The following is a 19,074-nucleotide window of genomic DNA, read 5'->3' as shown; positions in this document are numbered from 1 at the left end:
AATTACATACACATATTTGTGCAACTATGAAAGAAACTACAAGCATAAAGTTATTATTACATTTTAGCTATATATAATTATATATGCCTATCAATAAATACATCTAATTATATACTTAAATAGTATATTTATTCATAACTTAAATTTAACATCATATACTATAAATAAAAATTCGTTACATACAAATAATTAAATTTATAGCATACTAATCATTATTTTACATGCTCTAAATGTAAATTAAATTAATATTAATTTTTTTTTTCTTATATATTAAAATTCCAAATCTTACTAGTTTATATATCTTAACTTTAATCTATATAACGTACATTGAGAGTATCAAGGTATGTATCAAGGCGTATATGCTATATTGGAGAAAAAAATGCCTCGCATATTTTAGGGGAAAGGACCCAGTAGTCGTGCACCCTAACTTCACACTTCTCAAAATCCTACTTGGAAATTTCGAATCACTCCGATTTTTTTACAGCAGCTTACTTGGCAAGTCCCCTGCTTATAACTAAGGTTTCAGGGCCACATCATCAAATATGATGCCACATCAGCATGCTTTTTGCCAAGGTGTCCAAAACAGCCCCAAAAAAAAGTGAGACCAATAGGCGTGCAAAAGAGACCCCAATAGTTGTGCAGCCGATGTGGCATCCCCTGATTGGTTACTTTTTATAATATTAGTACATTTCTTAACAACTATTGGTACATTTCCTAACAACTGTTGGTACATTTCCTAACAAAAATTGATATTTTTTGTTTCAAACAATAGGTTTTATTTGTTCAATTTTTGGAACAAAAGGTATCAACAACCCTCACAACAATTGGAACATGCTCAACTACTGGGTCCTTTCCCCTATATAGATTAAAGTTAAGATATATAAGCTAGTTCAACTAGTTGTCATGCATAAAAGTCTTTTGTAATTTATAAGACTGTCATATTTAAAATTCATTTATGTCTTCCCCTTATTTACTTATCCACATATCCCATCATATTTAAAATTTATTTAAGTCTTCCCTTTATTTACCTATTTATTTAAGTCTTCCCTTTATTTACCTATTGCTTATCCCTTCATCTCCTATGAGTGCAAGTGTTTGTAAATAAGACCATGCAAACAAAACTTCTTAGACTACATTATTATAATTATTTTATATAAAATTTGTATTGTAACCAATCACAAGGCTTGGTGAGACTCATCAACGGCTACATTGGAAAAAAGAGACTCAGTAAAATCCAATTAAAAAAAATAAAAAAACATATTTATTAAACTGTACATCAAACTTGGAACAATTAATAAATATATCTGTAAACACAAATAAACGAATCTCTTTTAACTGTCCCGCTCTGTTTTTTTTGGCGGGGAAAAGCCTCAATTCCTTAACACGGACTTAAAATTTTTATGCATTACAATTCCACCGTTGAAAACAATACAAGGAAAAAAACTGTAAGATACCTGCTTCTAGTCTAAACCTGCAAAATCAAACAACTGCAGGATAATCAGATCAAGTAGAAAATAGAAGCGGTTATACTGTGTAGTTCGTTTTGAGGCTATGCAGGGTTAATTGAGGGCATGGCAGGGTGCATAAATCTGCTCGGATACCTGGAAAACAAGCCAGGGGTTTTGTCTGCAAATACTACGAGTACAGACTGCGCTAATAATTGTGAAGGCGGTCCAGAGTTAGGTTCTGGGGTCGAGTCCGTTGGAAAACCCCCGGGAAAGAGAGTAAGAATGAAGCAGTCCAGTTTCGGAGTGATTAGCAAGGATGGAAATTTAGTTTGGGATTTGTCGGCTTCAAATAAGGCAAATATGAATACGAGCCCTCAAAAAATTGAGGGCAATGATGAAAAGGGAGGAAAGAGGAAGAGGCCAATGCGTCAGTGTGTTCGATCGACACAAGTAGACAAGAAATTGTCTGATGTGGAGGAGGGGGACGAAGCAGCCGTTGATGCTTCTAACGTCAAAAATAGGATAAGGAGAAACTATAGACGAAAAGATGCGGATTCTCCTCCCAAACAGGTCAATATTTTTTGAGAAAAAATACTTTCGAATATAAATTTTCAAGAGCTTTTCTGGATAGCCTGTTTAGATTTTTTTGTTCAGTGTTTCGAGTGAGCAAAATGAAAATGAAATTTGGTAATGCCTGGGGGGTTTTATTGTCGTGCACATCTCATTTTAATTTTTTGTCGACTTAGTCTATATATAACTCGTAGTCAAGGACGTAATGCTTGGGTTCGTATATTTTGTTGAAAATATCAGTTGTCATGTGAATTCAACGCTTAAGGTTCATGGTTGTTCTGTGTTGTCTCTGCTTACACTAAAATACTATAAAATATGTTCTGCAGAATGAAGAGAATGCTTCTGTGGATGGGAACAGGGAATTGACGGCTGCAAGGAGAGGCAGAGGCAGAGGCAAAACTAAAGCTGCGGAGTCTCCTTCTAAACAGGTTAGAATTATTATTATTTACCAAAATTTAACTCTTTATTGCTATCCCCATTATTTTCATCATTCTAGCCCATCCCACTTGACATATTATATTATTATATCAATATAAAATTTTAGGATAATTTTCTCTAGAATATTAAGTTCTTCAAAGCAATCCAGAGTTGCCTCTGCTCACATTAAGATAACAGAAAATAACTTTCACAACAAAACAAAATAATTTTAAAATGTAGATCATTAGATAATCTAAGTGGTTGCCAAATATGCCATTTAGGAAACATTTTTCAACTTTCTGAGATATCTGTGATGGATTCTTGTGTAAAGGGAATACACCAACCCTAGTTGTTTTAGTTTCTGTGTATGGAATGGAATGACATTGGGGAGAGGTACTCCAAGAGCCAATAAACCTCGGGGCAATGCAATGTGGATGGTGTTAATTTGGTCATTTTCCTATTTAATAGTTTCTTTTCGCTCGTCGTTTAAGTAGGTCATATCATAGATCCCTAGGATTTGTTTGTCAACTCTAATGGCATTGCTTGTTTCACCATAATTGGATAGCCAAATTATTCACTTGTTTATCGACAAAAACAACCAAGTAACTGACCATAAACCAAAATGTACACACTCAAGTTGCATGACTATCAAGAAATGTTAGTAATGGAGCAATTAGCATCCTATTACCATCTCCTTGGGATTTGAGATTTTGATTGAGAGAAACCTAGGTTTACAAGTATTTAACCAAGAATCATGGGTAGCACGATGGGCTCCTATAAATTTTCTCTGTAAATCTTCTTTCGGATTGCTTGTGGTCATGCCACATGGGAAGTATAAATTGGGTGGAAGCTTGTGTCTATTTTGAAGCTCTCTATATGTAGAGTCCTTTAATTGGAAAAGCTTGGAGCCAAAATCTTAGTCAACTAAATTGGAAAAGGTTTCACATTTGAATTCTCTTCATATCATTCTAATCCCAAAGAATTGCCAAAGGATGCTGCAAAAGCAAACAAACTCAAAATGGTTCTAAATCTTGATTTAGAAACCTTGAGATTTAGATTTCTAAACCATTATGTCTTAGTCAATTTCCTCGTGTAACTTGGTTAAACATTACTTAAGTCGTGAAAGGTATTGCAATGAGATGTTGCTAGGTGTTCACCCAGTCAGTGTGTGATTGTGACACCATTCTCATCCTTCCACACAAATTAGCTTTGTTCCCCTTTGGCCATGAATTTTGACTATTAAATAAAGCGTAGGGTATGCCCTTGAGTCTTGGTCCCATATTGTATCAATTTTGTGATGGGAGTGGTGTACCCACAAGGTTGATAGCTTTTCAGCTGAGTTGCAAGTTATGCCCTCAAGTCCTAGTTCCATGTCGAATCAGTCTTGTGATAGGAGCAATGTACTTATAAGGTACCTAGGATTGCAAGGCTATACACTAGGTGCTCTTGGGCACTCCCAGGTGCACCTATGTTCACAACATTGATTTAAAAGAATGTCAAAACCTAATTTTAAAACATTTTTTTAACATTAAAACATTAAAAAAACATTAGAAGTGCCTAAAACCCTAAAACGTGTCCATACTAAGAGTTGTATTACTAAAACCTGCAAATTTCACAAAAACTCATTCCTTGTTTTGCCTTTTTTGTGTTTTAGAAGATAGTATATTTTTTTGATTGGTGAAGACTTTTGATTGGAGCTATGAATCATTGAGGCCACAAACGGGGGACCTTATCTCCAACATTAACGCAGCAACAACAGCCAAGATGTGCGAGCGTCGAGCAGGGGTAAAGAGCCCCCAAGCGCCCAACAGGGTGAGAAACACATAGCCAATACTGAGAGAGGGGGGGGGGTTGAATCAGTATAGATTTTGCCAACTTAAAAACTCATGAAAAATACTTAAAACTGATGTAAAACAATGGAAGCAAACACAAGAACCAGAACACAAATTTCTCGTGGAAAACCCTTTTGGGTTAAAAAACCACGACATAAATGAGCTCTTATTGATTCCAAACGAATGGGCACCAACCCAAAATACAAAAGTGAGCTTCAACTCACAAAGGGCACCAACCCTTTCAAAGTATCAAACCTCTCAAGACTGAAGCACCAACTTCAATCTCACAAAACACTTTTAATTAAATCTGACTAAGATTGCTCAGAAGAGCCCTTTTTAACCACTCAGCTGCATAGATACACAAATTTTTTAATCCACTCTAAATGGAAATTACACTGCCCTGTTCTTTAGGAAGGCACATTAAAACAAATTCTTCTCAACTTTTTCATCAATCACTGCCCCCAACACTTGAAGAATTAAAAATTTTTTTTTTTTTTTTTTTTTGCATACCACAAAAATCAAAGGCTTGATTATACCAAAGCATTTTCTCAGACTTGGATTCCTTGCGTACACAAAAAATGGCAGAAACCACACAAAGTAATTCAATTTCGTGTGTATTTTCTTTGCACTTTCAGTCACACACAAAACGCGCACACTATTATTTTTTTTTTACTGAAATTTCCGCAACTGCTAATATTTTCCCATCACAACCATACCAGAAAAAACGGATGCAAATAAAAAATTCCTCAATAAATTTTGCTCAATCTCCATCACAAAAAGCACATATTTCTTGATTTCAGGGATTATTAGATAGCTGCTGTAATGTCCCCTACTTGATTAACATAATTAATCTATTTCAATATACTAAAATTGATTGAGAGGCTAATCATGAAGCCAGTCATTGACATTCTTCAATTTATTAGTTATTAACAAGTACTTATTTATTTTCCTCATTAGATGATTAATTTCATTATTCATAGTTATTAACATAGTTGGACTACTCGCGACTCGGCTCGACTCGCCAAGCCCCTGAGAAAAAAACTCGAGAAAAAATCGGAAAAACTCGGCGAAAAACTCGGCAACGTAAAAACACGCTTAATTTTAATAAAAAATGCATTTTTTTTGCAAAATTTAACGAGAAGATGCATCCAACGAGTCAATAAATGATAACACAAAAGAAACAAGCTGATTCTAGATATATTTAAATGCAAAGTGTCTACAAAATCACATCCTCATGAGGAATGCTGATGGTTGGAAGCAAAATAGTAAATAGTTTTTGTAAAACCAAAAGTAAATATATCATTACAAATTACAATTACAACTTCCTCTTCCCAGCTCTAGCTAAAACTAGGGAGGAGGTAAAACTAGAGGGTCTAGTCCTAGAAGTCTGCAATGGGCGTGACTGTGCCTCCTCGCTCGGTATGGCTGGCTCATCCTCCATCTTGGATGAAGCTATGTCTCCACTTGCTTGTGGCATTGGCAATGACTCCTCATCCTCATCCTCTTCCTCAATGTCATCCAATGTGAAACCAAATCCACCCCCCTCCTCCTCCATAGCTTGCCTCTCCAAATTAGTGTTGTCATCCTCAGAAAACAATGGAGGTTTCTCCTGTGATGTCCAATCACTGTAAGGATCTATATCATCCAAGGCAAGTGGACCACCTGCTACTTCCTCTACCTTCCTTACGCGCAATCGAAGATTATATTGCACAGAGACGAGGTCATTGAGGTGTTTTTGAGCTAGCTTGCTCCTCTTCTTCGTGTCGATGGCTTCAAACAAGCTCTAATTGTGCTCACAACTGGATGAACTACAAGGTTGACATAAGATTCTGAGGGCAATTGTTTTGAGATTTGGGGTATTTCCACCCCAACTTTGCCACCAAGCATCTACAAATTAAAATTAGGTTGAAAGTAGCACCCCTCGCCGGGGTCTGCGGGTGAGAAAAAGAGGGGTAGAGAGATAGGTTTAGATCTTGGTGGAGATCTACAAACGCTCAATATTTGAAATTTCATCATTCATACTCATAGTTTCAAACTTTCAACTCTAAAATGTATAATACCAGGATTTCCTCAATGCTAATTATGTTGTTATATGGAGCCTAATCAGACTCAGAGGTTAAATTTTCCTTACTTCCATCAGCGCAGTTTCCCCCTATATTTTTTGATGGGGGATTGGGGGCAGCGCCCCTTGCGCGCTCTCTGTCGTGATACAGGGCGGGGTCGAGGGGCAGCGCCTCGCGAGGCCAAAAATACTTTTATTATTTTATAAAGGCGTCGGGTGTTATAAAGTATAAGAAAGGAAAAAGACATATTTGTCATGTCCCCTCCTTGATCGATATATATATATATATATATATATATATATATCGATCAAGGAGGGGACATGACAGTTCGTCCTTCTCGAAATTGCTTGTCCTCAAGCAATTGACATTTTTTTCTCAAATTGAGTCATCTCCTAATATACATGAAGTAAACACACAATACATGTAAGGTCATGAGGCATGAAACCCTAAATACATGTAATACACATGAATACATAAGACATGAGTCATACCTATATATACACATAAGGCGTGAATCTAGAGTATATAAGGTAAGAGGCATCTACGTAAAGCATAAAGTATACACATGAATATACACAAGGTGTGAAGCATGTGTGTAATATAAGTGAATGTAATTAAGGCATGCAACATACATGTGAAACGCAAAGTATGGAGTATACACTTAAGGCAATACATAAACATAAAGTATCACATAGGGCATAGAGAATATGCATGAATATACTCATGGTCTGAGTCATACACATGAAAATACTTATGTTATAATCATACATATGAATACACATAAGGTATGAAACACTAATATGAATACGCATAAATCACATAGGACATGAAGCATACATACAAATATATGAGCATTCATTCAAGGCATACAAATATTTTTAAAGCATATGAAACAAACGCTCATTGGATAGTTGCAAGTCATGAATCATGGATGTAAGGCATGAAGTCCACGTGTCAAGCATAAGGCAATGAATACATCAAGCACGTAAAGCATGAAACGGTACACTCTATTACACTAAGCAAACATTAAACATACATGAGGAATGTCCTCGTGGAGTAAACAAGTGTGAGGCAAACACAAGTGCACATATGAAGGGTATACTTGGAGTAAGCATGTAGTCTAAAGTACATTGGATTGATCCACATTTACCAATCAATTCATATCTTTGGAACTATTCTAGATCAACCAAAAGTAGAACCACAATGATTTACTTCCCATAGATACATGAGACTCGTCTTCCCTATTCCGCTAATGTTTACAAGATGGAGGATTTATTGTGCCAAGGGTGCATGACACAGTCTACATGCGGCCCCCTCAAGGTTTGCTACCCGTCTTGGGACATTTTTGCCATGTGACCGATTTACTCGGCCTTTCCCCCACACACTCGCTATCTTTGCAAGTATTAGAGAAAGGCAAAGAATCCCATCACTACAATATTATTCGAATTACATTGTCAATTGTTTACTTAGGGCAAGAAACTTACAAATGAATACACATGTAGTATGAAGTACACATGTAAAGCACATAAATATGGGCAAGGCATTAAGCACATTCATAAGCATTCACACCACTAGCCTTTAAAGCAGGAAGAATATGAAGCATATGAAAACCTGTATGAATATAAGCATGGCATGAGCTAGGTAAGGAACATACATGAAGAATGAATTTAGTATTCACAAATATTCGCAAGGTAGGAAGCATATACTTGTAAGGAATGAAATGTTCATATGGAAAGTACACACATATTAAAGAACAATGTTAAAAATATTTGTATGCCTTGAATGAATGCTCATATATTTGTATGTATGCTTCATGTCCTATGTGATTTATGCATATTCATATTAGTGTTTCATACCTTATGTGTATTCATATGTATGATTATAACATAAGTATTTTCATGTGTATGACTCAGACCATGAGTATATTCATGCATATTCTCTATGCCCTATGTGATACTTTATGTTTATGTATTGCCTTAATTGTATACACCATACTTTATGTACTGCATGCGTTTCACATGTATGTTGCATGCCTTAATTACATTCACTTATATTACACATATGCTTCACACCTTGTGTATATTCATGTGTATACTTTATGCTTTACGTAGGTGCCTCTTACCTTATATACTCTGGATTCACGCCTTATGTGTATATATAGGTATGACTCTTGTCTCATGTATTCATGTGTATTACATGTATTTAGGGTTTCATGCCTCATGACCTTACATGTATTGTGTGTATACTTCATGTATATTAGGAGGTATACTAGGAGATGACTCAGTTTGAGAAAAAAATGTCAATTGCTTGAGGACAAGCGATTTCGGGAAGGGCGGATTGTCATGTCCCCTCTTTGATCGATATATATATATATATATATGTCCTAAATGAGGCAATAATTGTTATTATTAATATAATAATTATCGACAAATAATTATTTGAAAATTTATTAAATGTTATTATTTAATATTTATTAAAATTTATCATTATTAATATTCTCAATATTTATTAATTAAAGTTCATATATAATTATATATAAACACATATATATGGATATGAGCACATGCATATATCCACATATAAAATAGAGAGGCAGCGATAAGTAATTAAAGAATCGCTAAATAAGAATTTACCAGTAGTGAATTTGCTAGCAATGAATTTACTAATAAAGTATCACTAATGAATACCGATTGGATCATTGGCAAATGAACACGATTCACTAATTGTTTACAAGTTAAAGGAGGGTGCGCTTGCTAAAAGACAAGAGACGTGACCCCTCCCAAACAACCGTTCCATCCAAGGATGGGGATATATTAAGACCCGCCCTCATTCGTCAAATAAAGGGGGACACGAGGAAAAAAGGAGAAAGGAAATAAGGCAATGAGGATATATGGAATGGATAAGAAATGATTGTATATAGTTTGTGCCATCGATCAGATCATATCAGAACTGTTATAGGCAGTAACATCCTTGTTCCAGGTGGTATGCATGGGGATGACTTCATACGTATGGTTAATATGTAAAGTCCGATAATGTTTCAGGCAGAATTTAATACTAATATTAATATTGACTGCAATATGTATGACAAATCATTCTCAATTTTCATATGCAGTGGCAGACCAGATCTGACGCATGTCAGATCTGGCTGCCCTCATAGTCATTATGTATAGTATAGTAGGCAAAGGGGTATTAATAACTTATATAATAGGTAATATATAAATATTTGATAATATAATATAATTTATTAATTTATTTATATTGAAATCAGAAAACAATAATAAATTTATATATGATATTGATATCAGCGAGATATGTGTGTGTGTGTGTACTTGACATATTATCAATAAGCTTATGTTTATATATTTACAAAAGCATAAATTATAAAATGGATGGTTTTCAATAATTTATATAATAGAATTGAATATGATATAAGGGAATTATATGAAGACAATGGAATACATCAGATAATTTACACGCTGCAAAATAGGTAAGCGGTTGATTTACACGCCACAAGGATATATATGTGTGTGGACGTGTGTGCCACACACACACATATATATTTATGATGGTTCTGTCGTATGAATAGTATACCAATCTCTTTGATAGAGTTATAGTAGGATAATGATATTATCTCATGTGTATGTAGCAAAGGATATAAGAATGTATGTAGAGTATTTATATGTATATAGGATCAATAATGGAAATTAAGGAATATGTAAATGTGGGCATAAATTATGGAATGGAAAATAGTAATGAATTGTAAAAAGGTAATATAAGATGATTATATGATGGAGGCTATAGGGAGGAAATTCCCTTAGCCTAATGGAGGGATTATGATAATCCCCGGAGGGTAGTATATACTGAATATCTATATGCATATATATGGCTTGGTTGACTAAGTTCATCCAAGAAGAGACGGATCTGGCCGGTCCCCTCTGAAGGACTTGGATGATGTGATACATCATCCAAGGCAAGGAATTGACATATGGTCTTCCTTGGATGGCTTGGGTGTAAAAAATTACACCCAAGTCAGGAATCGAATTAACCTTCAATTTCCTGGATGGCTTGGGTGTAAGAGGTTACATCCAAGACAGGAATCTAATTAACCTTCGATTTCTTGGATCGCTTGGGTGTAAGAGGTTACACCCAAGACAGGAATCGAATTAACCTTCGATTTCTTGGATGGCTTGGGTGTAAGAGCTTACATCCAAGACAGGAATCGAATTAACCGTTGATTTCCTGGATGGCTTGGGTGTAAGAAATTACATCCAAAACAAGAATCAAATTCACCTTCAATTTTCTGGATGGCTTGGAACCAAGATGGGTTCCAAGAAGGCGAGCTTCACAACCGCCTAAGGACATATCTCCGTATGACATTCATAACCTTTTTTAGATAAGAATTGTGATTAGTGTTAATTAAGTATTTTAAGGTTAAATTGCAAGTTAGATTAGTTATATATGTATATTTGTTGTATTTCTAACAATCTGTTTTGCAGGACAGTGATCCCTAACTAGCAGGGACATTACAATATTGAAATGCCACTTATACTTAAATGTTATATTTCATGTGTATATTCTGATGAAGAGAATGAAACTGACCTGAAAAAACAAAAATTGACAATTTTTTGACATGTTTGGGCCTCTTTTTTAAGTCTAGCCGAGTACTCGCAGAGCTCAAAAACTCTACGAGTTAAAGTCGTAAAAACTCGGAGAGCTCAAAAACTCAGCGAGTGTTCCATCTATGGTTATTGATATAGATATCAAACCCTGCTACTACTTCAGTTTTAAGGGAGAAGGGTCTATGTATGTTACGAAAGCGCTTAGAGACCAAATACAATAGGTTCCCTAAAAGTTATAGATCCAAGCCCTTACCTATCTTGGGTCTATACCCTCAAGGCTTATGAGTCGCTGATCCCCACCCTATCTTGAGACTTAAACTATTGCTTGGATTTAGACTGCCCCTCTTTGGAACATCTCATTCCCATATTTTTAAAGATTGACATTAATAACATGATTTAGACTATAAGTATGCTAATTTCTTATGTATTATGAATATATATGAAATCAAGTATGACTATCATACATATTGCAGTCCATATTGATATTACTATTGATTCTGCATAAGAACATTATCGGGCTTCATATATTAAGCATACTTATTAAACACATTCCCATGCATACCACCAAGAACAAAGATGTTACTGCCTGTAACTTAATAACAGTTCTGATCTGATCTGATACATGGTGATGTTACTGGATACTTTTGATTCATTTCCTTTATATCTCTCAATGTGAGAGAGAGGTCACACCTCTTCATCATGTATGCCCTTTGGCAAGAGACACACCCTTTCACCGTCAGCACCCTTTGAAGAGTGCAACTCTTCATTATTTCTACCCTTTGAAAGGGACACAACCTTTCACAATCAGATCTGGACTTCTTATTTAAATCAGATTTGCACATCTGATTTCCAAATTCACCCCCCTCCAAAATGAGGTTCTCTTATCCCTTTTATATCTCATTGTTTAGGGACTCAACTTTTCTTTCCATGTCTTTTGACATTCATTAAATTAATTAAATTTAATTAAATATAATTATATTCTTTATATTATAATTTAATTTTTAATATTTTAATTTTATTATTATTATTTATTATTAAATTCTATTTCAAAGTGGGGACATTACAACTGCCCACAATTTTTATTTAAATGCGCCATAACCTTCTTGCGCCGAATTGCTGTAGTCAAAACTATATTTTTGGTCCACAACCAAAGACAACTTGAACAAATGTCCACGATGGCCAAAATGATGAAAGGTAACACACAACGAAGAGGTAGAATGTGGGTGCAAATTCAAACATATAATCTGCCGTAAACAATTAGGAGTCCCGGAACCCACAAAATAAAGTGATGTGGCAATATATTTGACTCTGCTGCTGACAAAAGAATAAGTAGGCAGTTGACTAGAACCAAGTAGACATATAGCTAGCTGAAGGAGGCAACTAGGCAGCTCAAGTAGATAAGCAACTAGGTGATGCAAGAGCACACACAACTCAGCCTAGCAACCAGGTAGCTCAAGCAAGCAAGCAACCAGCTTAAGCACCTCAAGTAGACAAGCAAGGAGTTCAAATGAACAGCTTGACATCAATGACAAAAATACCAACAAACTCCCACTTTGTCATTGATGACAACTCTATCATCACCACCTTCTGAAACATAACTTCTCCCTCTGAAATCCTACTTTCCCTTTGACATCAATGACTGATACAAAGCTGCAACCAACCATAAATTGATACAAATCCATAATCAAACCTGCAAACACTAAACGGGGGCATAAAATAATGCAATATATACTCCCCCAGAGGAAAACAACCCTTCAATGATGAAGTGAAACCACTCCTAACTGCTGTTTTAACCTTTCAAAAGTATCACTGGGCAATGGCTTAGTAAAAACATCTGCAAGCTAATCTTTAGTGGAAACATATTCAAGTTTTGCTGAGCTGATCACTGACTTGTTCTCACAAGAAATGATGCTTGATCAGAATGTGCTTAGTTCTAGAGTGCAAAACATGATTTTTGATATGTTAATGGCACTCGTGTTATCACACAATATAGAGATGGGATGACTGAAATCTACCTTGAAGTCTTTCAAAGTTGCTTCATCCAAAGAACTTGTGTACAACATAATACTGCTGCAATATATTCTGCTTCAGCAATTGAAAGAGAAACAAAAGCTTGCTTTTTGCTGTGCCATGGAACGAAACACTTCCCAAGGAAGAAAGCACCTCCACTTGTGCTTTTCCTGTCATCAACAAAGCCACAAAATCTGCATCTGTATAGGCTGTAAGCGAGAAATCATTTCCACCAGGATGCCAAAGGCCATACTCCATAGTACCTTTGAGGTACTTGAAAATTCTTTTGATTGCATGAACATGTTTCCTTAGGGGCAGCTTGAAATCTTGCAACATAGCCTACAACTTGCATTATATCAGGTCTAGTAGCTGTAACATACAATAAACTACCTATCGTAGACTTGTAAAGAGTTCGATTAGCATTTGGTGATTCATCATCCTTACTGAGTTTACAACCAGTCACTATAGGAGTGCTAACAAGAGTACAATCTTCCATTTTGAATCTCTTCAACATCTGTCTAATTTATTTAGTCTGGGAAATAAATATACCTTCCTTAGATTGATAAATTTGTAGCCCCAGGAAGAATGATAGCTCTCCCAACTTTGACATTTCAAACTCCATCTTCATATTAGTTGCAAAAACTTCACACATCTGCACAAAATTAAATCATCAACATATACAACCACAATCAACATATGTTTACATTGCTCTTAGATATACAGTTTGTTGCCCGCAATGCCTCTTCTAAACCCCTGCTAAAGCAAATAACTATTAAGTCTGTCATACTGTTGTGACCATTTCACACATCGCCCCATAGCAAATGGGGACCCCCTCTTTTTGCTTGTTTTTCGCTCGCTTTTTGCTTTCGTTTTTAGGGTTTTGTTTGATTAGTTGGTCGTCTGGATTTAGGGCCAAGCCTTAGGGTTTTAAATTTTGTCCTTTCGAGCCAAAATCCAGTCGTTTTTGAGAGCTTTTGAGCCTCCTTTTCTAGAATGCAAATTTTGAATGCAATGATTTCGCCAAAATGGTCTAATTTTCAATTGGAATGTTAATGCAGAGCTTGAATTTGTCTAAGTGTTGACCGTCAATGTGAATTTTTGTCCGATTGAATATTTTGACCAAATTTTGACTTTTTTGAATTTTGATCCTGGGCATTGGAATTGATTTGTTTTCGCCTCGTGAAGTGTTAAAATGTGAAAAATCTTGTTATTTTGGCCTGTAGGAGCAAAATCGCTCCTGTCCCTCAGTGAAGGACGGGAGCTCATTTTCAAAATATCTCATCATCCCTGCAGAATCTAGGCAAATTTCAAGTTGGAAGTGATGGAGAACGGCGAGATCTTTCCATTGAATATAAATTGAAGATTTTCATGAGCACAGAAATGCCTCCAGGAGGAAAAGCGCTCCTGTCCCTCAGTGAAGGACCGGAGCTACAATTCAAATTTCGCTTTGTCCTTGCAAAATTTTGAAAACTTAATAATTTGAAAGGGTCCGAAGGAAGATGCTTTGCCAAATGAATATAATTTGAGATGCAAAAACGATAATGACCTATATTGACTAAATCGCTCCTGTCCCTCTCCAAGGGACCAGGGCGAGGTACCTTGTAGCTCTCGTCCCTCTCCCAGGGACCAGAGCGATTTCCTTCATTATGCAAAATCCAGACAAAGGTCAAGGAAAGTTTACGTTCAAAAACAAGGGAAAACATGAGATGAACGCATTGAATATAAATTGAAGATTTTTGGGACGTCCATAACAGTGTTAAATGCCTAGTTCGCTCCTGTCCCTCAGGAAGGGACCAGAGCGATTTTTGATATAATTGCTTTTCTTGCAAAGTTACAGATGATGTCGAGGCATGAACGAATAGAGTGAAGAAGGACGAGTTCGTTGAATATAAACTTGGAACCTGGCAAAGTGAGATAGTGGCCACAAAGGGAGGATCGCTCCTGTCCCTCTCCAAGGGACCAAGGCGATACAATGGTGATGATACTTCCTACGCAAGTTCAAGGTCGTTCCTCCAAAGTTCAAGGTCGACACAAGTCAAGACAAGGTGGTGAGGGATGTTTCAGGGCATTTTCAATCGAACGCAAGCATCAAGGTCGTCACGTTGGAAGGATTTGCGCTTTAAGACCCAGGATCGCTCCTGTCCCTCAGGAAGGGACCAGAGCGATATTTCCATTAAGGCATCGATTTCAAAAGACAAGCAAGTGTTAAGCTACCAAGAGGATCGAATGGACGTCATTACACGCATTGAAGATAATTGCAAGTTGATAAAAACAAGAACAAGCTCGCAATGATGAATTTCGCTCCTGTCCCTCAGGAAGGGACCAGAGCGATATTGAGTGTATTGATCAATTCATGCAAAATCACGTTGAGTCAAAGTTTTTTCAAGGTCACACGAGGTTCAAGACATCTTTTTAAGGTGACATGCAAGAGTTTTGAACGTCCAAACATTATCAATCAAGCTAAGGAGTCCATATCGCTCCTATCCTTTGGACAAGGACCAAAGCGATTTCATCAAAAACATTCATACTCCTTCAAAGTCAAGGCAAGGCGAGGATGGACGAGGTAAAGGACGTTATTTCGAAGGCAATAAACAATGAACCAGGGTTAAACGTTACCAACTTGAGCTCAAAATGGAGAAAAAACATGGATCGCTCCTGTCCCTCTCCAAGGGACAAGGGCGATGATCCTTATAATATCAAAGGTACCTTGCAAAAGCAAGTGGGATGTGCGTGGAATGGACAAGCAATGATATTATTCGCCTTACAATGGAAGTTCGAAGGTCAAAGATACAAGATGAACGTGAAGACATGGAGATCGCTCCTGTCCCTCTCCAAGGGACAAGGGCGATGTTAGGCAAAACACATGATATTCTTTGAAAATCACGTTAAGACAAGGACGCACAAGGTTTTAAATGGCATTTGGAAGATGATACAAGGAAAGGATCGTATCAAAATGGAGAATTTCAAGCAAAAACCTTAGGATCGCTCCTGTCCCTCTCCAAGGGACAAGGGCGATGATACATCTAAAGACACTTATGCGCACATGCAAGGCAATCTAATTCGAAGAACCCAACCAGATGATCGATTTGGAACGTGGAAATGAAGGAGTTGAACGTTGAAAACGCAAGAAATCATGACAAAAATGGTGAATCGCTCCTGTCCCTCTCCAAGGGACCAGGGCGATGAGGTACGTCCACTTCATTTTCAAAATTTTTGGCGCCAAATAAACCTTTTTAAATTCATTTTAATGCCAAAATTCGATAAGATTTAAAGTCCTATTTAATTGGCATTTAATATGGCGTTTTGCATTAATTAATTATTTTGCCTTGATTTAAAAAAAAAAGAAATCGAAATTTATTAATTAAAATAAAAGGCATTTAATTAATTAATGAATTAAATAATTAAAAGTCGAATAAGAACGCTCATGCATGTAAGTCGGCCTTGTTATTTTATTTAAAAATCGTTTGAAATTACTTTATTTTATCAAGTCGGCCTTGAGGGTGAAGTGTGATGTGAGCGCTATATAAAGGGGGGTAAAAACTATCATTTCTACATCATTATTTTACCTTTCTACATGCGAATTGAGGAAGACGAAGGGAAGTGCTAAGTGCGAATTGCGTTGAAGACCAAAGGTGGTGCGAGTTTCATTCATCCAAAGGTGGCGCTTAGTTATCAAAAGGGGGTGCGAATTTGAAGACCACACCAAAGGCGAACTTGAAGATCCATCTAAGACCACGTCGAAGGTGCGAAACTTGGAGATTTGTTTGTGCGAACTTGAAGATCCATTTGAGACCACGTCAAAGGCGATAATTGAAGATCACGTTCTCTCCAGGGGTGGCGAAGTCAATTTTGAGGAGATCATATTGAAGATTATCTTATACCTCAAATTTTGCCTAGGCGAATTTTGTTTTTGCATTCTAGAGTTAGCTCTCTATCGAGGTATGGCGATTTAATTGTTATTGCTTTATTCATTCATCGTCATATTTCAATTTTTGAATTTTGAAATTTTGAATCTCTTAGCTCAATCGTTGTTTTTTTTAGGAAATGATAACTCTAGAGACTTATCATGAGGTTTCCTAAAATTTTATCTCTCTTATTTACGTTATTTATTGCAAAATCTATTTCTTATAATGAAATGTTGTGTAGGTATGGCGACCCCAAAGGCGGGAGCATCCACCAGTCGCTCGGCTCTCATGAAAGAAGACCAGAAGACCGAAGAAGTGGAGACCAAGATCGTGTCTAAGTGGAGCAACATTGGAGATACAAACTTGGGGAACTTTAGCACGAAGAAGTTCCGAGAGGTCCCTTACATCGGCAAGCCATCACCTGTCGCCCGGAGAATAATAGAGAGTGGCATCATCAAGGCGGCCGGTTTTCCTCCAGCCATTCAGTGCCACGAGTTGATGATCGAGTGTGCCCGTCACTACAATCCACAGTCCAGGACAATTGTGTCCAATGAGGGAAGCGCTTTGGCGTACCTTTCAGAGGAAGCCATAAGTGAGGCCTTCCATCTTCCAGAGCACAGGGACATGATATACAAGAGCATTGAAGGAGCCAGATCAGTGTACGATGATGATCCAGATGCTTGCCTAAGCATAATCAACAAGAACTGGCTACTCAAGAGTCGTCCCCGTCTGAGCAAAGTACCGAACACACCACACAGGATTGATTTCCAGGAGGAGTACAGAGATTTGATTACCATGCTCAATAGAGTTACAGGAGCACCTCATGCCTTCTATTTTGAGAAATGGATGTTTTACTTCATCCAGGTGATTGTTCAAGGAAAGGGTACAATACATTGGGCTAGAATAATTAGCCATTGCTTAGACGTACAGTTGAGAAGACTCAGGGCTACTAAGTCCTTCCACATGAGTTCATACGTCATCTATGCCTTAATCAGGAGCGTTGAGTACGCAGGACTACCTCACAGAGGAGTGATTGGAAGAGGACCCGGCGAGGTCAGAGCTTGTGAATCCTATACCTACTTGCATCATCCGCCAGGGAAGAACTACAAGTTAGTCAATGATACTTTCACGATGAACATCACAAGGACGTTGCAAGGAGGGATTCACAACAGATTATCTCAGGATGCCCAGGAGTTCATCAAGAGGTACGGTGCTTGGTTCATTCAGTTTCCCAAGTTCACTTACATTAGAGTGCATGGATGTCCTTTACCTCCATACATGTTGCCGAGATACCCGACAGACAGAATTGTGTTACTTGAAGTAACAAGGCAGTTGGCAGCATATATGAAGGCATTCAGACACAGACATCAGAATGGAGTTCAGGTACCTATTATTTTGGGTAATTCAGTTGAGGTATGTCCTAATGTCTTAGCCATGGATGACGCAGAGAAGGAGTTAGCCTTGTATCCTTTTTCATCTTTTGCTTGGAGGAATAGTTTTGATCCCCATGGACATTTAGAGGAGACGGTCGGTAGAAGATTTAAACATGAGCACCAAATTGAAGATTTTATGATGAATCTCCTAGATGATCTCGAAGTGAAACGAAAGATGCATTCTAGATTGCCTTTGGATTTCATCAGGAAATGTAAGATTTACAGAGTGGCCGACCAAGCTCAGGACAACGGCAGGCACATCCAGTCTTCATATGATAGAGAAAGCAAAACAATAAGTTTGAATTGGAATGAGCTCGAGGCCGTGGATTTAGATGATTTGATGGCACCAGTCTTGTCTTGTACTCGCAGATGGGTAGACGTTCAGCATCAGAAGTTGAGAGAACAAGGCATAGCCATGTCTTTTACTTTGGAAGAAAAGCCAGCCGAAGGTGGAGCCAGTGTTAGTGAAGGCAATCCTAATCCTAGGAATTCAGGTGAAGGTAACCTTCGATGTGCCAGTGAGGGCAATCTCCATTCGAGAGGTTCAAAGAGAAAGGAAAGATCAGAAAAGAAAGAGCCTTCCAAGAAAAAGTTAGGTGCCAACAAAGATCAAACACCAGGTACTTCTTCCAGACCAGAAGATAGAACAGTTCGAGTGGAAGAGTCCATGGAGTCGATGGTACAGAATGACAGACAGGAGGAAGGACAGGCACAGCATGTTTCGTCAGATGGATCTCTCCAAGACTATGATTTAGATAATGATAATGAAGTAACATC

At 37.2% G+C, this 19,074-nt stretch overlaps 1 protein-coding gene across 3 annotated transcripts in view; it reads left to right on the top strand.

Annotated features, from left to right (window-relative positions):
* Nucleotides 1-1,381: 1,381 nt before the first annotated feature.
* The window catches only part of LOC131079969 (uncharacterized), a 174,537-nt gene continuing 156,844 nt past the window's right edge, over nucleotides 1,382-19,074 (top strand). The window contains exons 1-2 of one of the 3 annotated variants that reach the window (XM_058018012.2): nucleotides 1,382-2,018; nucleotides 2,345-2,446. In XM_058018012.2, coding sequence (XP_057873995.2) covers nucleotides 1,572-2,018; nucleotides 2,345-2,446 — 549 coding nt within the window. In that variant the 5' untranslated portion in view covers nucleotides 1,382-1,571. The remainder of the gene's footprint in view (nucleotides 2,019-2,344; nucleotides 2,447-19,074) is intronic. The other 2 variants (XM_058018013.2, XM_058018011.2) reach the window with 2 other exon arrangements.

The sequence above is a fragment of the Cryptomeria japonica genome, chromosome 10 (genome assembly GCF_030272615.1).
Source record: "Cryptomeria japonica chromosome 10, Sugi_1.0, whole genome shotgun sequence".
NCBI lineage: Eukaryota > Viridiplantae > Streptophyta > Pinopsida > Cupressales > Cupressaceae > Cryptomeria > Cryptomeria japonica.
The sequence above is the reverse complement of the archived record's forward strand: the minus strand, read 5'-3'. Positions and strand labels throughout refer to the sequence as shown.